This window comes from Petromyzon marinus (assembly GCF_048934315.1).
Source record: "Petromyzon marinus isolate PM22_M1 ecotype Great Lakes invasive population chromosome 68 unlocalized genomic scaffold, UKy_Petmar_22M1.pri1.0 chr68_unloc.1, whole genome shotgun sequence".
NCBI lineage: Eukaryota > Metazoa > Chordata > Hyperoartia > Petromyzontiformes > Petromyzontidae > Petromyzon > Petromyzon marinus.
In genome coordinates, this window is record NW_027422597.1 from 7226814 (window position 1) to 7247517 (window position 20704).

General features: G+C 47.0%; 1 protein-coding gene across 1 annotated transcript in view; it reads left to right on the forward strand.

Annotated features, from left to right (window-relative positions):
- Positions 1–20042, forward strand: part of LOC142908053 (chitin synthase chs-2-like) — a 28346-nt gene extending 8304 nt beyond the window's left edge. The window contains exons 6-16 of the mRNA XM_076058223.1: positions 1217–1358; positions 5018–5218; positions 6860–7144; positions 7985–8100; positions 11419–11847; positions 12680–12816; positions 13642–14102; positions 14666–14769; positions 16178–16288; positions 16681–16883; positions 17846–20042. Of these exons, the coding sequence (XP_075914338.1) occupies positions 1217–1358; positions 5018–5218; positions 6860–7144; positions 7985–8100; positions 11419–11847; positions 12680–12816; positions 13642–14102; positions 14666–14769; positions 16178–16288; positions 16681–16883; positions 17846–17999 (2343 nt within the window). The 3' untranslated portion in view covers positions 18000–20042. The remainder of the gene's footprint in view (positions 1–1216; positions 1359–5017; positions 5219–6859; positions 7145–7984; positions 8101–11418; positions 11848–12679; positions 12817–13641; positions 14103–14665; positions 14770–16177; positions 16289–16680; positions 16884–17845) is intronic.
- Positions 20043–20704: the final 662 nt, after the last annotated feature.

Below are 20704 nucleotides of genomic sequence, written 5' to 3' on the forward strand. Positions count from 1 at the left end.
CTGCCTGGATCGTCTCTAGGGACCTCCCCTTTATGCCGCTGAGCGTGGTCTGGCTCCGCCCTCGGCCACGCCCCCTTCTGGATATTACCAGAAGGTTCTGGGCCATATATCACGTGTCCCTCTCGCCACCTTTTGGCCCCCCTCAATATCCTGTCCTGGTCACGTGCCTTCTCAGGTTCACCTTGACTGTCACGTCCTCAACTGCCCTCTCTCTGACAGTCACCAGAAGCATGCCTTGCAGGGCCCCCTTCCATGCCACACATACTCTGGTGCCAGCGAGAGGCTCTAACACGCACAGTTCCCCTCTTCTGTCAGAAACTGGCGCTAAACACCGTAGTGACCCAATATACGTCACTACAATAGCAATATAACTTTATATACAAAAAGAAAAAAATATATACACTTATTACAGTTGTTTAATATATAAGTTTAAAATAGGTTTGCGGCTGAAATTTAGTTGTATTTATGTTTAACTTCTTTTACACCGTACGTAGCCAACCGTGCTAATTGGAGGTGCGGGGGCAGGACAACAAACCAAACACAAAAAGCAGTTCTAGAGAATGTAGTTTTCAATCTAATTGATTATTTAAAAGTGCAAACTTCCAGTTGCTTCCTAATATCGGAAGGAAGAGCATTCCAGACGACCGTAGAAGTGCATCTGAAAGCGCGAGAAGAAGTGCCCATCTTTGTTCAATGGCTCGCCCAAAGCCGCTGCTGCGAGGATGACCGGAGTTGTTGTACGCAAGCGAAAAGAGCCGCTTTGTTGCTGTTGAGTTGTCACTGTTAATGAAGTGACAATGGAGTCGAGTGTGCGCACCGCTTCGGGGAGGTTGTTTCCAGAGGTTGTAGGACTGCAGATAGCAACGATCTCTCCACCCGCGTGGTTATTATTAGGAATCCACTGGAGCTATGCACTTTTAAATCATCTATTTTGAACACTCATTTCTGTGAAATGCAGTTTGTGTTTAGTTTGTTGTCCTTTCCCGACGAACATGGTTGGCTACATATGGTGCGAAAGAAGTTCAACATACATACATACAATATGCATACAGCATACATACGTTGTGTGTTTGCTTGTTAGAGGTTGGAGAAGGAGTGTTGGGGTTGACGAGCTAAGTGAGCAGTTGCTTTGCTTGCTCTGTACGAGGGCACGGCTGTAATGCCACCGCTGTTGCTGATCTATCTCCGTGCCACTACTCCCCGTTCACCGCCACAGAGGAAGAAGCGCAACACCTACGTGCTGGCCTTAGATGGAGACACGGACTTCTACCCCTCGGCGCTCTCCATGCTGGTCGACCGACTCAGGAGGGACCCCACCGTTGGCGCCGCCTGCGGGAGAATTCACCCGACGGGCGTGGGTGCGTAGACAGCTGTGATGCGTGTGGTACAGGATGTGTGTGTGGTGCAGGATGTGTGTGGTGCAGGATGTGTGTGGTGCTAGACATGTGTAGTGCAGGGTGTGTGTGTGGTGCAGGATGTGTGTGGTACGGTATGTGTGTGTGTGTGGTGCAGGATGTGTGTAGTGCAGGATGTGTGTGTGTGTGTGGTGCAGGATGTGTGTGTGTGTGGTGCAGGATGTGTGTATGGTGCAGGATGTGTGTGTTTTGCAGGATGCTTGTGTGGTGCACGATGCTTGTGTGGTGCAGGGTGCTTGTGTGGTGCAGGATGTGCGTTTGGTGCAGGATGTGTGTGTGTGGTGTAGGATGTGTGTGTGTGTGTGTGGTGCAGAGTGGTAGTGCAGTGGTTAGCACAATGTGCTATGAACCTAGCGACCCAAGTTCGATTCCCGCTCAAGGTCAACACCAGTGACGATTGTCTGAACCCGTCCAGCGGCTCCCCTAGGTCAACTCAGCCTCAAATTATCACCTGATGTGATGTTTAAATATCGCCGCTGGGGAGACAAAGGCAGCCGTATGCCATGCTGGCCTTCATAGACGCTTCTCATGAACAGCACTTGCTCCAACAGTCTGTTAATGCTACACAGGGGATCTTTGGTGCGCGTTGTCACCAGATCTCAGCAGCGCCGAGCCTGGACAGCGCTTGAGAATGGTTGCGTGGGGATGGCAGATATGTACAGCGTGATTTTTATTGTTTACAGGTTATGGAAGTGGGGGGGGGGGGACATATCCTGAAAAGTGTTGCGTTTATTAATGAAATGTGAAACCCCCGACAGTGATTCTGCATTCTGGGTGGGGAAATCAATGCCCCCCCCCCACTTCCTGGTTGAGCCACACAATTTAACTGTGCAAACCGCATGCTTGCCACGCTCACTGCCCACCCCGCACGTTTTATTGCTCGGCTTTTTATTGCTCGGCGTATGAACTTCAGCACCGTGAACGCCTTCGCCTTATCGTTGAAGTAAATGGTAAACATGCAAATTGCAGTGGCCTAAGGTGTCCCTGATGCAATCCTCACACAAGATTCACCCTCAGTGCACAGGATCCAGTTGCCTCGCTGATGTTTCAGAACAATAACAAAACGCTAGTTTAACACATAGGTTTTGGAAAAATAATATTATTCATTGTAAATGTTGTGGATTTACTCTCCAACAAACCGGTGCGCTGAAGTAGTAACTAATTTGCACGTTTTGCTTAGGTGAAAAACCTTACTGGCTGTGTCGGATGGAGGAGGGTTACGATACCTTTACGCTTACATGATCTAACCCAAAAACCTTAATTTAGAATAACAGAACGCCGTTGCTATCACAACTACTCGGGATGTTTAAAGAAAGTTAAATGAACAAATACCCACACATGTAAGCACGGTGAAAGGATTGTAATTGAGTCAACACGCATCCACCACAGCAGTGCCGAGTGCACATGGAGAATAATTGTTATATCATGAAGTGGTCTGAGAAAGACCACCACCACCACTAGTAATGGAAGTTTAACTTTACATAACTCAAATGAAATACCAAGAAATTGCAAAGACTTCGGAGTAAATTGCACAAATCCTAGATAATTATTATTATTCTTGGTTCTTTCGGTAAGTCATGTAGATAGAAAATAAGACATAAGAATAATCAAATAAATGTTACATTTAAAATTTAAAATAAATTGACGTATTCATCAGGAGAGTTTTTTGCTTTTATTATTTTCTATTTATTTTTATTTTTTTATTTAACATTGTTATTTTCTATCTACGTGACTTTACCGAAAGAACCAAGAATATGAATTCCTGCAGTCACGAAACTTTTAAGTAAAAAATGTATATCATTATTATCAGCCGTGGTCAATCCACTGCGGGAAGAACGCCTCCCCAAGTTGTCGCCATCTCTCACGACTCTGCGATGTAATAATCCAACACATCACCAACCTTGGTAATCGTCCAACCTTCCTGACCAGCTGGCTCACAAACATAATAATCAAGTAGATGGCCAAAACCTGTACTATTCCCTTAGAGGTTAGGTGCCCAAATAAACAAGGGCTGTCACTGAAATCTGCCAGGAGAGGTATCAGTTGGCATGAGCTGGCACGCGCCATGCTGAGCAGGCTAACTAACCAAACATAAAATTTTGATTTAAAGCTTTCGTGGCTGCAGGGATTCATATTCGTGGTTCTTTCGGTAAAGTCACGTAGAAGGGAAACAATAAAACAATTTAAAAAAATATATAAAACAATAAAATTCTCACGACGTTTCGACTGCAACACAAGCAATTATCATCAGGTATGAAAACCACAGCAAGAAAATTTGAAAAAAGTGGCGTTTTTTAACGTTAGCACCACGGAGAGCGATTTGGCAGTTATTCAGATGGACGAGTCCATCTATGTTCGGAAAAGAGGAGGGGGGAGACGAAAAATGAATGTATGCTGTCTGAAAGCCACCATAAGCGTGAACAATCAATTAAGACCCGAAATGGTTTATCAAATCCTTCCAATGATTGCTAAGCAAGAATCCATCTTCTCGGTTGAAATTGTCTCTGTGTTTGTATATGTGAATAGCCTCATGAACGAATCTCTCATGGTATTATTGTTTCCCTTCTACGTGACTACCGAAAGAACCAAGAATATATAATCAAACATAGTTGCGATGAAATCAAACTACGTGGCACGCACTAATATCCAATATCGATGCTTTAACGGCACAATTCAAATGTCCTTCGTTTATTGAGTGGTCGAACCAGGCGGGACCGGCGTTGGGCTCGGACACAAACCCCACTTTTCACCCAGGAAACCCGAGAGCACAGATTTAGCCACTCATTGACTCATTGTTATAACAAAAATCGCATCTATTTATGAATGCACAATTTAAAATAAATGAATAACAAATGCGCAATTAAAAGAGGATAATAATTCAAAGATCTTTTTTTTTTACCCCACCCATCCCTCTACTCCCTGCCCTCCCGCTCTCCCACCGTGACCTCCCGGATCACTCTTCCCTGCTTGCTTCTCTTCCTCACCTCCTGCCCTCTTCATTACCCCCTCCTTCCATCTCCCCAGCCTGCCCTTCCCTACCCTCTAGCCGTCCACTCTTCATCCAAACCCTCCCTCCCTCTCTACCCCCCAAATGTATCCAATCCTCCCCTCCATTGCCCCACTGCCTATTCCCTCTCCCTCCTCCTGTACATTCTTACCACTCCTATTGACCCACCGTTGATCCCCCGTAGTCAGCAATTATTTCCTCCCAATATCGGAATTCAATGTTCTAACATCGCTCTCCATGTTTACAAAGAAAACTTCCTTTGGTTGTGGTTCCAATGCAAAACCCACAGTCCTTTTTTCAACATATATACACACAACGTACATACAACATGAATACAACACACAATACAACATACAACCCACATACAACATACATATATACAACATACGTTCAACATATTTGTCAAAACTTGATTTGAAGCTTTCGTGACTGCAGGAATTACTCTTGGATTATTTCTACGTGACTTTACTGAAAGAACCAAAGAGTGACATAGATGTAGCCAAGAAAGCCACACCTGAATTGTAGGATTGCTGCATTGTGTTTTCACTTTGAATTGCGTTCAGCCAATTAACCACAATTGTTTATACACCGACAGGGCCGCTCGTCTGGTACCAGAAGTTCGAGTATGCGGTAGGCCACTGGCTGCAGAAGACGGCCGAGCACGTGCTGGGCTGCGTTCTCTGCAGCCCTGGCTGCTTCAGCCTCTTCCGAGCCAAGGCCATCATGGATGACAACGTCCTCAAGACCTACACCACAGTGGCCACTGAGGCCCTGCAGTACATCCAGTATGACCAGGGTAAGCGTCGACGTGTGTCTGGATCTCGCACCTCTGATTAGAACGGTTGGCTCGTGTGGTGCGAAAGAAGTTCAACATGTATACATGTCACGGTGGCGAGATGTTAACTCCCTCGCCTGGTATACAGGAGGTCGTAAGTTCAATCCCGACCCTGAAGCATGTATATTGGAATTTGCGTCTCTCTCTCTCTCTCCCCCTCCCCGTGGTTGCGCAGACTTTCTTCGGGTCCTCTAGTTTTTCCCTACTCATTTAGATGCAACATCACGTGCTTACAACCTTTGGCTGATGTTAATTTCCACATGATAAGGCACTTCGATGACCTTTCATTTGTGGCCAGGTCGCTTCTGAAAAGAGCTGCATGGCACAAGTGGGCCTTACCTGGTAAAATAAAATTAAAAATAGTTTAGTATTATTATATATATTGTGGAAATAATTGCAACTCTTTCTTCAGTCACAATTCCATCAGTGGACTCTCCCATCTGATTGTTAATTTCCCACCCAACTCTTCTGGCTGATGTGATCAATGCGTATATTTGTCGCATTGGTTAAAAAAGACCTACAATTCTTTGGAAATCTCGTCTGCAAACGTGGACGTTGTATTATTTAGAATCTCTTTCGCACCATACATCACAGTAATAGTGGGCCGAGACCCCGCAACATCAATTTCATACATAGGCTTTCACGACCAATATTCATGAATCACAATTCGTTCATGCTGGGTTAGATTATCGTGTAGGTAGAGTGTTAATTTGTTTTAACTATAAGCATCCGCCATCCGACAGAGCCAATTGGGTAAGGTTGTTAGGTCATGGACAACTACATCGATGATTTTGGTTTAATTAGCAAAACCAGAATATTGAAAGGCAAGCAAAATATAAAAAAAATGTTACGTGAATATTAATATAATATATTATTTATTTACATTTAACTTTTTCTAATGAAAAATGTGTTGACATTCGCCCAATTGACAACTTGAATGACTGATATTATACCTGCACCATGATCGGACCCACAATGAACGAATCATTAATCATTACAACGTTGCTCTCTGCCTTCTCAGTCAGATTTGTATGCACCACTCCCCTCCCCACCATGCCCTCTGTATGAATGGGCTCACTACAAAGTTGATCGGGAGGTCGCGTGTGGTGACTCTAAGGTGTGGGTATTCAGATCTCTGTCCAAGACGTCTGGCAAGCTTGCAGAGAGGAGGCCAAAAATACCACGAGAGAGGGAATGTTGCCAAGCTCCTCTGCCAGCAGTGGAGTGAGCAAGCTGGGGAAGAGACGCACTTCCAGCAGCCTTCATGATTAATGCAACATGCACACTACGCAAACTGGTCAAAATCCCTCATACACCACTCTGAACCAGGTGAGAGCCTGGACGGTTGAGACCTTAGATAGGTGAGAGCATTAACAGGTGAGAGTACTTCTTGATGGTGGATGATGCTGGTTGGATGCTGTTGCTACTGCTCGTGCATGTGCATCAGTGGGAGATACAGAGAGAGAGAGAGCATTTCAGATGGTTACTGCCGGTGCAGCTACAGAGAAACGCCGCTCGGCCAGGAGCTGGTGCCGGCTGTGGGCACGATGAGCCGGTTACCCTCTAACTCGCGGACGTCCCCTCTCCCATTTGTCGGTGCAGGCGAGGACCGCTGGCTGTGCACGCTGATGCTGCAGCAGGGCTGGCGCGTCGAGTATTGCGCCGGATCGGACGCCTACACCAACGCCCCACAGGAATTCAAGGAGTTCTTCAACCAGCGGAGGCGTTGGGGCCCCTCCACGATGGCTAACACCTTCAGCATCCTGGAAAATGGCGTCCGCACGGCCACGAAGAACCCGTCCATCTCTCGGCTCTACATTGTCTATCAGATCATCTACATGGCCACCTCTATCATGGGTCCGGCCACCGTCTGTCTCATGATTGCAGGTGACTTTGGGTTGTCACATGTCCTGTGTTTTTATTTTATTTACCCGGGTTCATCCTTTTGATGCAGGGACTACATGAAAAGAGATGGCGCCATGGTGGAGCGGTGCTAACTCCCTCGCCTGGTATACAGGAGGTCGTGGGTTTGAACCCGACCCTGACGCCTGTATATTTGGAGTTCGCATGTCTTTTCTCGTGGTCATGTTGATTTTTAACTGGGTTCTCTGGTTTTTTTCTCCACGTTTAGAATCAAAATCACGCGTTTAGAGTATTTGGCTGCTATCCATTTCCACGTAATAAGCCACTTCGTTCAGCTGTTATTTTTGGCCAACTTGCTTCTGAAAAAAAAACTACATAGCTCAGTGGGCCTGATCTGGTATAATTCAAATAGTTTGGTTCATTATAAAAGTTAACTTGGAACACTTCTGCTCACAGTCGTGTGTGGCTTCATGTCGTCACTCACAGTTGTTCCTTCCACGAGATTTTTGATTGCCATATTTTATGATAACAAATGTCCATCGTTTGGTGTTTATCGCACACAACCTCAAAGTGAGTGGTCGTGTTAATCCTCTCATCATAACGTATGCGCACTGCTTGCGTGTTAATGATATTGTGAGGAGTATTGCTTGTGTGCCGGGGTATTCAAACTGCTGTATGTTTATTTCAGCCAAAAAGTGTTTTTATACACAGGCTGCACGACTGTTAATCTGAGTGCACTGTTTGCTTTACAGCTGATTGAACGGTTTTCGTTGTCAATCATGGTCGTGATGATGGTAATAGTGGTGGTGAGATGATAATGATGGTATTCAGCTCGTGTGGTATTTGTCTCGTGTCTGTCCTCAGGTTGCTTCACTTTCGTTTTCAAAATGGACCAAAACTGGGCACTCCTCATCGCCATCGTTCCGCCCGCTCTGTACATCGCCGTCTGCTTCAAAACGAAGCCCGACACGCAGATCAAGGTGGGTGCCCACGCTTCTTCTGCAGAAGCACGTGGCACTCATTACACACAACGTGCTTGCCACAAATGAACCGCAATGTACGTATATATGTTGAACTTCTTTGGCACCGTACGTAGCCAACCTTGCTCATCAGAGGTGCAGGGGACGTACAACAAACTAAACACAAAAAGCAGTCTTAAAGAAATTAGTTTTCAATCTATATGATTTAAAAGTGCAAACTACAGTGACTTCCTAACATCGGAAGGAATATCGTTCCAGACGGCCGCAGCAGCGCATCTGAAAGCGTACGATGCGTTAACTGTCTTTGTTCGATGGCTAGCCAAAAGCCGCTGCGAGGATAACTGGAGTTCGCGTGATTGTTTATGCTTCTTGATGTGATTAGGAAGGTACTGTAGTTCATTTGTGGCACGCTCTTTTTGTGTTATGAGTACGACCTTATACAGTAACAATGTATTTGGTCGGCAACTGGAAGCTAAAGCAGCTCGGCGAGCACTGGATGGACATGGTCGGATCTTGCAATGCCCGTTACAACACATGCGAACGTCCCATAGAGCGGTGTGTTGCAATAATTGTGCCTTATCGATACTATGCTACACGTCACCGCAGTGGTTACAGAAATTGACTACATTTTGCATGTGGTGATCACCTGACATATACTGGTCGAGTATGACGTCGAGGCTCTTTAGAGTCATTAAAAACTGAATCCTTGAGTCTGCAACTGCCACACCTGATCCTCGCACAATTTCGTTTCATGCAAACCACACGTGCACCGCTCGCTTGCAATCTTCGAGGCTGCCGAGGCGCTCCACATTTAACTTGGACTTCATTGCGGTGTACAATTGTGAGTCATCAGCATATATATTGAACTTGATATTACGTGATGTGATGACATCGGCGATTGGAGTGACATTTTGAAAATTGGAAGAGCCCTAGGATGGACCCCTGTGGTACGCTGACTAGGCACGGCACAGGCGATGACTGTTCGTCACTTGACGAACTGTAATCCACTATACAGGTATGACTGAATCCACTCTAGTGCCATACCCAATACACCAAACCTTGACCTCATCTGCTCAATGAGTTTCTCATGGTCAATGGTGTCGAAGGTGGCTGAAAGATCGAGGCCAACGAACGCTGCGACGCACCGGTCATCCATGATCTTGTTGAGGTCAACAGTGACCTCTAATAGAGTCTTCCCAGGGCTGTGGAATTGTCGGTACGCCAACTACAACGGGTTGAATTTGCCCATCGCAGTGACGTGGGGAAGTGACCACTTCAGACACAGGCGCTCAATGACCGCTGACATTGTACTCAGTTTTGAGATCGGGTGATAGTCTAGGTGGTCACTATGGCTCAAGCCATTTTGCAATGGTCTGGCAAACAGCCCTCAGTGAATGAAATATTTACCAGGTGGACAATCAGTGGCGCAAGTACGTCCGAGCATAATTTGAGAATTTAAATTTGGACTAAGTCTAGCGGCGATGTCTTATTTGGCAGCTGTGCAATGGACATTGACATCTCTGCTACCGACGGTGGTGCCAGGGTCTCGAGTTTTGCATTGGTTATCAGGTTGATCAAACTCACATGACAGACCGGGAGACTGCGTTGCCTGCAAGTTCGAAACTGCTGTCTTAATCGTCACTTTATTGGTGAAGAACGTCACAAGTACTGTACACAGACCGGGCTGACTGATGGGTTTGAAGTGCAACAGGCCCTTCACAACGCGGCACAGAGCACGGGGTCGCGAACCGACTCATTGATGCACAGACCATAGAACGATCTGCGAGACTCAATAATGAGCCAGTTTGCAATTCTGTAGGCGGCTCTGTAAGTGATTTGAACAGTCTGGAAACCAGTTTTATTTCAAAGACGCCCTAGCCTCCTCTGCATCTGCTTCGCAGTGATCGCCTCCAGTTACAATAAGTCACTTGATGCTAGCCCGTTCTCTGTGTGCCTGTTTGGATAGACATAAGTTCATCAAGAACAGCAATGATGTGATTTTTTAAATTGAGCTGCAAATGAATGGACCGTCGATGCAGTATTCAGACGCACCAATGATGACCAGATCTTCTGACGGAAAGCATCGTGGGTTAGTCGTTTTCAGTTTCTGTATGATTTCGTTGTGATGCGTGGGCGAATAATTGGTAATGCCACTTTGCACATCACAAGACTGTCATTTGAAATGCCCACGTCTTCGATAAGAACATCGTTCAAAGTTACAACGTCGCCGTATGTGAAGATATGATCCAGTATTCTTCCTGAGCGGCATGTTGCGCCGCTGACGTGCTGGGTTAAACTGACTGTCGAACGTTTCGGCGAGATCACTGTTGATTTTACCATAGTAACCAGTCGGTCCGGGACAGTTCAGGTCACCACAGATGATGTAGCGAGAGCCAAATGTCTCAGTCTCGCAGACCAGAAAGCTAGGAAAATAATTCTGACAGCTGTGAAGTCGACGGTCGATAGGCGACAGCGATCGTAAGCCCCCACATGCTGTTCGTTATTTTCACAAGCAGCAGCTTGAATTATGTGATTGTTAATGAGTCGCTCAGGACTTTCAAGCAGATTTCTCCACGGTGAATCAGTGCGACCCCATCACCATGCGAACTGCTGGTGCCAGGCTTCCCACGAAGCTGCTGATGTGCAATAGCATATCCATTAGGTGCAGCCTCACACTTAATTACGTCCGATGAGTCGTCATATATCGAGGTTTTGGTAGTGGCCAATATGTCGAGTCCACAATCGTTGATAAGATCCTGGATCAGCACTATCTTGTTAACTAAGAAGCGTGTGTTGATCAATCCAGCGCCAGTGTTCACACCCCGCCTGGATGCACGTTCATTATCTTCCTTTCACTTCTTTCAATGAGCTGCCAAAGCTCTTGGGTCTTCCTCCCCTTGACCAATGAGCTATCATTATTTTGTTGTTGTTTGTAAAGTGCAGGACCTTGAGGACCTTGTGGAAATGTGCGAATTGAATGCAAAGTAACTCCCAAGAAGTGGTGGTGGTGGTTGGACAAAAATCACGATGGCGACGCCGATCACTATTGTTTCCTCCATCGTTCTGCAGGGGCGCTGCGATAGCGAGATGTTAACTCCATCGCCAGGTATACAGGAGGTCGTGGGTTCGATCCCGACCCTGATGCCTGTTATATATTTGGAGTCCGCGTGTTCTCTCTCTATTTCCTCCACATTTAATCTGGCTGCTGCTATACATTTCCACGTGATGAGCCACTTCATTGAGGTATCATTTGTGGCCAGGTGTCTTCTGAAAAGAGCTTTATACCTCAGTGGGCCTTACCCGGTATTTTTTTTTAAGGTGGCCATGGTGCTCACCGTGGTCTACATGTTCCTCATGACGGGCACGCTGCTCGCTATGGTCGGCGACATTGTCAAGAATGGTATCCTCACGCCCAGCGGCATCTTCTTCATCACTCTCGTGGGCATCCATCTCATCGCCGCGGCGCTGCACCCGCGCGAGTTCTTCTGCATCGTGCACGGATTCTTGTACCTCATCTGCATTCCCACGGGATACCTACTGCTGCTCATCTACTCATTGGTCAACATGTACAACGTATCATGGGGCACGCGTGAGACCAAGGCGCCTTCTGAGCCCTCCCCCAAGGAGGTGAGTTACTTTGTATTATCGTTGTTGTCGTTGTTGTTTTTGTGTCGAACGTTATTTGGAGTGTCGCTCCATTCTCCTCTGTTGCTCCGTCCCGCACCTCCGATTCGCACGATTAGCTACGTATAGTGCAAAATAAGTGTAACATACGAACTGCCCCACTCCTGCCAACACGAAGGCCTAGATCCCGTGTAGTCTTTAACCGACTGTTGGGGCAAATGCTGTTAGCGAGTAGCGCCTGTGAAGTCCGGAATGACACACAAGGGGGTGGGTGGCCAGCACCATGCCCGGCCGCCTTTGTCTCTATTGTTGTGATGTTTACTACACACCACATTGGTTATTTATTTTTTAGGCTGATTCAATCTAGGGAAAGCCAAGGACCAGTTCAGATGTATGTATGTTGAACTTCTTTCACATCATGTGTAGGCAACTGTGCTAATTGGAGGTGCGAAGGAAGGAAAGCCTCTAAACACAAAAAGCAGTTTTGAACAAATTATTTAAAAGTACATCGCTCCAATGGCTTCCTCATATTTCAAGGAAGACGGTTCCAGATGGACGCAGAAGCGCAACCAAAAGCACGCGATGTGGTCACCGTCTTTGTTCAATGGTTAGCCAAAATCCTCTGGTGAGAGGATGGCCGGAGTTTGGCTGTTCCACTCGTGTCCACTGGCTTTCCAGGAGAATGCAGTATGACAATTGTGGACTATATCTGTTCCCTCAGAATAGAACGGAATGTTTCCCCCTCGCATTTGTGGGTTTTTTCCATGGTGTTCTGGTTTCTTCTTGGCCAATAAAATCTTCATACATTGAGGACCGCAGAGCTTGGACAGTTATTGGCGCCAGTTCACCGAGCAGCTGAAACTGCCTTCCAGCTTGTGTGCGCATCCCGCTGGTTTTATATAATTGAAGGACCCTGCCCTAATGCACCAACACAATGCTCATCCTCCTGACCCAGCAGAAGAAGAAACGCAAGCATATTTGCAATGGCACGAAATGCTGTGTGCTGCCACTCGAGTGGGACTGCTTCCAGTGGAGGATCAGCGTCTATCCAAAGAAATACTCGGCGCTGAGTCAGGAGAATGACAGTTCAAGGTACCACCACCTCACTCAGAGCCTGTAGCCATGCTTTTATCTTTGATCCTTACCTCTCGTGTATCGATAGTTCAATGTTTATGTGCCATGTTATTAAGGGACTGTGTGTTATCTTGGTGTGGTTTGGGACTGTTGTTTTGCTGCCTTGCCCAAGTTTGAATGTAGTATTGAAAAATAGGCAGTAACTGATGTACTGATGCAAATTGCACTCATATACTTTATTTATTTTCTTATCTTTCCTATACTTTGCACTGCTATCGTTTTATGTTGTAACTTTCGAACCCTCTACACCTACTGGATATCTCTGAAAAGAGCTTCATAGCTAATCGGACTCCTCCTGCAGTAGAAATACAGATTATGATTATTGATTGGCTGTGTCAGGTGGAGGAGGATCTACGACACAACATTTTACTCAGGTCAATACTGAGTCTTGTCCCAACTTATCCACTGTGATTATAGTTGTGCTTGTATCTTAGGCGCCGTGGTGGCGAGATGTTAACCACCTCGCCTGGTATGCAGGAGGTAGTGGCTTCGATCCCAGCCCTGACGATGCCTGTTGCCTATGTGGAGTCTGCGTCTATTCATTTCTCTCCCAGTGTTGGTGTGAAATTTTCTCCTGGTCCTTTGCTTTTTCCCTCCTCATTTAGAATCATCATGTGATTAGAGTATTTGGCTGCTGTAATTTTCCACGTGATAAGCGACTCATTGAGTTATAATTTGTGATAGCCAGGTCAATTCTGCAAAAGAGCTGTATAGCTCAGTGGGCCTTACCATGTAAAATAAAAATAATGGTTTAGTTTCACAGTTTATCATTGTCTCTCCCAGCCGAGTGGAGTCGTGTGCGGTGGAACTCGACGGAGAGATGATGCTGCGTCCACTTGAGGCGAGACAACAGGACACCACGAGCACTCAGACGGAGCATCCAGAAGGAACATATAGTGAGGCGAGGCCAGAGGACATCACGAACACTCAGACAGATCATCCAGAAGGAGTACAGAGTGAGGAGAGACGACAGGGCATCGCGAGCACTCAGACGGAGCATCCAGTAGGAGCAGAGATCGAGGCGAGAGGAGAGGACATCACAAACACTCAGATGGAGCATCCAGAAGGAGCAGAGACGATACAAGAGGATATTGCGAGCACTCAGACAGAGCATACAGAAGGAACAGAGAGTGAGGCGAGACGAGAGGACATCAAGAGCACTCAAACGGAGCATCCAGAAGGAGCAGAGATCGAAAGTCGACCTCCAGAGGAATCAGACTCAGACCTTGCCCTCCATGCCAAAGGTAATATTTTCATCAAACAAATGCGAAGTCATTGCTTGTCAGTTAAACAAGACTGCCTATCTGAAATTACGCGGTGTGGTGACCGTCTTTTTATGATGAATGGATGAACGAAGTTTGTGTGATGGTTAATGCTCCTAGACGAGATTAGCAAGCTTTTGTGATTCATTTGTGGCAAGCACTCTGTAATGAGGGCATGTTGCTGCTGCAGTAGAAGCGTGGGAGATTGTGTATTCTCTCCCCCTGTTCTGCATGGGCATCTTCTCCTCCTCCCATGTGTAATTGGTATTGGCCAAAATTGAACACTTCGGAAAAAATACCTACAAATCACTCAATTGGGACCACACTCACCAGTAACATCGCCCCTCTACTACTGTAACTTGCTAAGACCCTCACGAACACAGAGCCTTGCGACTCAGCCAGGCTTTCTTGCAGGCTAAACCAGCCTAACGATGAGAATAATCACTACCGTCAGCGCAGCTCTCTTCGCTGAGTCACGGTAAACTTTTTTCCCGAGCCTCTGTGGGAGCGCACCGCACATCGCTGTCCTCCTTTGTCCCTTGCAGGGAGCCATGACCTCGTGTGGCAGCGCCACCAGAAAATGCAGGTCATGTTTGAGAACGTCCTGCCTCAGGGTTACGCCATCACGCAGAGGTGCAGTCTCGATCAGGTGCGTCCTTGTGTCTGTGTCTTTATGTCTGTGTGTCGGTCTTTGTACGTGTGGGGAACCGTGGCGCAGTGGTTAACGCACTGCGCTTAGAACCTAGCGACCTGAGTTCGATTCCCGCTCCCAGCCACCAACACCAGTGACGATTATCTGAACTGGTCCTAGGTCTCTCCTAGGTCGACTCAGCCTCAAATGAGTACTTGGTGTGGTGAATAAATATCCCAAATGGAGAGACAAAGGTGGCCGGACGTGTTGCTGGCCACCCACCTCCTCGTATCCCGTGCTGGCCTTCAGAGGTGGTCGCTAACAGCACATGCCCCAGAAGTCTGTTAAGACTACACGGGGGATCTTTGATCTTTCTCCTAGTTCGTGTGTAAGTGCCTAGAAGATAACAACCAACTTTAATTAAGAAAATATATTGGGAAACAGCCTGACAGAGAGTTGGGCCCTTCCTGCTTTAATACAATAATCTATAAATATAATATCGAGATGTTTACGTTTAAGATCTTACATGAATGTTGGGGTTGTTGTCCTAAACAACGCAATTAATTTAGAAGTCATCATTCCCCTACCCTGGCTGCCTGTCTCTCTTAATTGTTCAACGCATTGCTCAGATGTCCAAATATTACCGTAAGTTGTCTGAGTGTCGTTTTCTGTGACGTTTAAACAAGTGGTGCGTTCCTCTAATGTGTGACTTTGAGACTTTGCAAAAAGGGACCTCAGCACTAGTTCTGTGATATCCGCTTCTGTTGGGCCATTCTTTATCGTGTAGGGCTTTACTGCATTGCTCTGGGAGAGTTCCACTCGCAGTAGTTATCTCGTGCGAGGACACAGTGCAATTTCGATAACAATTCTCGGCAGTGGAGAGGAAGTGATGTCATTATTCTCGGACTTGGTGGTGGCTACGCTGCTGCTACACGTGGTTGGTGGATCACACACTGAGATGATGTTGTAAATTTCCCTTCCAGTGGGCGTCAGAAAGGAGCCACACCCTGGCTCGCCAGGAGAGGGTGGTACAGCAAATGTAGACTCCACCTGTTCCATCTGTATGGAATAGAATGTTCCCCGCTCACACGCGTGCATTTTCTCCAGTTGCTCTGGTTTCCTGCCACATGTGAACCATAATTAATTGGCCGAGAACACGTTTATATGCAGAGGACTGCAGAGCTTGGACAATTGTTGGTAGCGCCGTCTCATGGTGTGCATTGTTGCTGCCTTCCCATCTATCTGTGATTCCTCCTCGTGTCTCTGAGTCGCTCCCTATGTCTCTCTTCGAAAGCGAGCAGATAACTGTGCAGTGATGGGGCATTACAAATTAACATTAATATTAATATCATTCATCAGAGTAAGTTGTTGTTATTTGGACAATCGCACAAAGTGAACCTTCTGTCCCGTGGATGGGAATGGATAGGAGGAAGACGAGTTCTGGAAGAGCATGATCAGTGACTACCTCAAGCCTCTGGAGGAAGACGACGATCACAGGAAGCGCGTGAAGCAGGAACTCTTCGAGATAAGAAACAAGGTACTGGCGATGCGTCATCGCGAGTACTGGAGATGCTTCAATAACAGAAGAATTGCGTTCCAGTGACAATGCGTTGTGTGAACACCAGGCGTTAAGCGAGTACTTACCGTACTTGGCATGTGGCAGAAGAATATTAAAACGACATTGTACTACGTATGCCTTATTATTCCTACTAATGTATTGTTAATTGTTCCAATAATCCACTAATCCTTTAACATATATTGACAATAAAACAATAACAGACGTGACCATTTGGCGTTAGGAGTGGACAGTGGGGGAGGAAATTGAACGCACAAAGAGGGGGTCCCAAAACAGCCCCGGATCACCCCCCCACCCCCTCCTCCGTCCAATGCAATGTAAATCAGGCCTGGTCTGTCTGTCCCAACGTGTAGGGCACCTTCGTCTACTTCATGATCAATGCACTGTGGCTGGTGGCGACCCTGGCACTGCAGTTCGTGGGAGCCGACCTCTACATCCAGATCCCGAGCACGAAGAACGAGGGGACAGTCATCGACGTGCCGCCCCTCGCCTTCATGTTCCTCATCACCTTCGCCAGCATGCTCATCGTCCAGTTCCTGGCCATGCTGTACCACAGGTGAGGAGTAGGGGAGGGTGTAGACCCACGCGTGGCCATAGGGGGTGTGTGTGCGTGTCGACTCAGTGCCGTACCTGCCACTCGCTGACAGCACTTGCCTCAACAGTATCTTAAGGCTTTACTGTAGATCTTTGTATTTGCCTTTGTGTGAGTGTGGGCAGTGTGCTTATGACCAGCCCCGGTTTGGCAGCCGAGGTCTCGCTCCGAAACAGTCGGGCAGCATTATCTTTTCATTGGCTGCGTAACACAGGGTGGAAGCTACTTGATCTGTCATTCCATATTAAGCTCTGGGTTTTCTTGGCCGCATTGATGCCCTCCCTTTGTTATTTCGAGAAGGATGTGGAGGCGTCTAAAGGAACATCTGCACCAGATAGAAACATTCAGGCTGACCCCATCTACAATGCATCTTGGGTTAAACCAGACTGGATTGTGTCAGGAGCTCACAGGTTCTTAAAATATCTGGACACATTCCCATTGGTGAGTTCCTCTGGCAAGCGTGGCTGTGTTGGCTGGGTCATGTAGCCCCCATTCTCAGCCACCGCATGGCAAAACAAATATTGTTTGGCAGGACAGAGCAGACTAAAAGCGCACGGAATGGGCTATGGAAGAAAGGAATTATACGGTTCAAGAGGATATTTAGCGATGACTGGACTTGCCAATAACTGCTACCAGCGGTGTTAAGATTGGCCTCTCTAGAGGAGGCTCCTGAAGAGACGCTACTTGGCAGTTGGAGGCAGTGGCCTACCAGCAATAATGGAGGGCAGAGGAGCGATGCTCACAACAATGGGCGGAGCGCCAGGCAGCTAAAAACAAGATGGCACAGTAGGGGGCACAGCTGGTGCATCTGCCAGTTATCTCAGTCGGTCAACCATTGGCCCCTTGGGTCTGTCCCGTTACCGTCTGACATTTCGCCATCGTGGTGCCCTGTGCCCCCCCCCCACCTCCTCTCTGCCCCCGTGCAGGTTGTTCACGCTGCTGCACGTGCTTTCCTACGTGGAGTCGTCGTCGTCATGCCAGCAGTCAAGGAGCAGTGCTGTTGGCCGAGACAATAAAGCATTTGTCAATGATGGAGACGACAATGACGCTCAGCAGTGCCATCTCAGAGAGATTGTCTAACAGATCCCTGGACGCCCTCCTCACACGTCGCACGTGGATCCCCTCCCTGCATGCAACACATGGACCCCTTCCACTCACGGCGCACCTGGACCCCCTCCTCGCACGCTGCACGGGGACCCCCTATTCGCACGCCGTATGTGGACCCATGCGCGTTGTGGTTTATCAATGATGGTGCGGTCAGTAAAGGTGCAGCCCTGCAAGATGCTTCCCTTGTTGCCACCACCAGCAGAAGGGCCTCTTGCTACACGGATTTCTAGAGAGCCCGTCTCGAGTGGTGTATTTGGCCTACTCTTCCATGCTGGCCAGATGTCTTGGAAGAGGTGGGAGTTACTCACGCTTTACCCCAACACCGCACGCGACCTGCCAATCGATCAACTGTGCTGTATCCATTTACGCAGCTGGGTGGACAGAGGCAGTGAGATTTAAGAAGCTTGCAGCGTCGCTCCAAATGCCAGGCCTAAGGATCGACCTCTAGATCGCAAGTGTGGTGATGTGTTAATTGCAGCAGGGCAGCCTCTCATTACAATGGAATGCAGTCAAAAGGGCTGCTGTACAACAACGGTGGACATCACTTGTGATATCATCGGCTAAAGTAAATGTATGAGCTTTGAAGCTGCTCCTGGCCACGGACAGAGAAGTCGCTTCTATGTAGCAGTGGTGAGATGAAGGAAACGCTGTTATTTGTATGTCGAATTTATTTTGCACTGCACTTAGCCAACCATGCTATCGGGGATGTAAAAAAACCCACACCTAGACTGCGCCGTTAACCATAGCAGTTTATCAAATCACTTTGTATGCCTGATTAATTGAGGGCGAGCAACCCACATGGAAAACCTTGGTTTTTAGAAAGGTTTCTCTACCAAAACACAGAAAACGATTCACCGTATAGCTTTGACGCATGGAGCACCAAGTCAAACTGCATTACCGCACCAGGTTCTCATTTGAGGCCGAGTCGACCTAGGGGAGACCCAGAACAGGTTCAGATAATCTCCACTATTGTTGGTGGCCATGAGTGGGAGTCGAACTAGCGTCCCAAGGTTCAAATACTTGTGCAGGGCTCGGAAGATAAGTTTTCTTCCATGTTCATTGATGGACAGATATATATGCCTACATATTTATATATATTTATAATGGTGTTTATTTACAGATATGAAGCTTTACATTGAGACTATGGATAAATAAAACAAGACGCAGAAAGGGACATTTCATCAACAATGCCATCTATTCAGAGCAACACTTTCAGAGAGTTTCCAAAATATTTTATTGGAGATGTGAATGCATCATTTTAATGTTAAGGCAATGATTCGCTGCTAATTACCGCTGAAAGATGTTCTCTGCCTCGCCCGGTACACAGGAGGCCATTGGTTCAATGCTGGACTCTGGCGGTGCATTCTTTTATACTTGGTGGTCGGAGCTTGGGTATTTATCTGGGTTCCTTGGTTCAGATGATTAGGCTGCTGCTATAAATTTCCACGTGTGGTAATATCGGCCACTGCGATCATGAGCAATCATCACGTGTGACCAGGTCGCGTATGAACAAGCGCTAAGAGCACAGTAGTTTAACTGGTAAATAAAACTGAATTCCCTTGCACCTTCTGAGGACGGTAGTGTCTTGGCCAACAGGTCACTTACCAAACGCTTAACGATCCAAACCTTTGAGGTCCACGCTTCGCTGGGCGCGTATAGTGGTTATGCACACGCCAAGCTCTGTCTTTCTGGTGGATGCGTTATCGGGCTGGTCCCATGGTGTCCAAAACGTGGAACAGCACGAAGGCGGTGGTGAGCGGCTAAACGTGCACCCCCCCTCTCCCCCAGATGAATGTAGGTTACACTCCTGCCTGATAATACATCCTACAGCCTCTTTTTAGTTTACGTCGCGATTTATAGCTTTTGTTAAACTTGACAAGATTACGTTTTAGTTCATGGCAATGAGAAAAGAGTTCGTTTGTTGTAAAACATGTTTGCACAATGCTATTTAAGTACTGATTATACACTTTATTGCCTATTTTTTTTACTTTGCACAAATAAAGTTTACTGAACCTCTGCTGTGCCGTTATCAGTCATGTATTCTCGACTCCTTGCATGGAGATAATTGCGCAGCCCTGCAATGAATCACCCCTCCGGGCGATCGAAACAGCCTGCCACCTACAGATTGCTCAATAGCGCCCCACACAACTTACAGCGGCGTTTGCACTCTGCCGTTGGTGTAATTTGCATTGTTATCTGGAGTAAACCAACCTCAATCTACAAATTGCTGGGTTCACATCTTAGCGCGCTAATCAATACCGCACCACTCACTTTAGCATTGCCACATCCAAATAAATGAATGCGTATGCATCAGCCGCTTGAAATAATGCCACATCGCGTAGTCATGTCGACATTTAGAGAGGCAGCCAGGTTGCTCAGAGATCAGCGCTGGACTGGTACCATTGAGAAGCTTGGTTCAACCCCCGGCTACCGAAACTAAACTTTTTATTTTACCAGGTAAGGCTCACTAAGCTACACAGCTTTTTTTTAAATAAGCGACCTGGCCACAAATAATAGCGCAACGAAGTGGATACTTTATCACGTAAATGTATAGCTGCAGCCAAATACCCCGAACGCACGTCGATTCCAAATATGGAGAACAATCCCAGCGACCACGAAGAGAGGCATACAATCTCAAAATATACAACTGGCATAGCAGGCGAGGTAGTTAACATCTC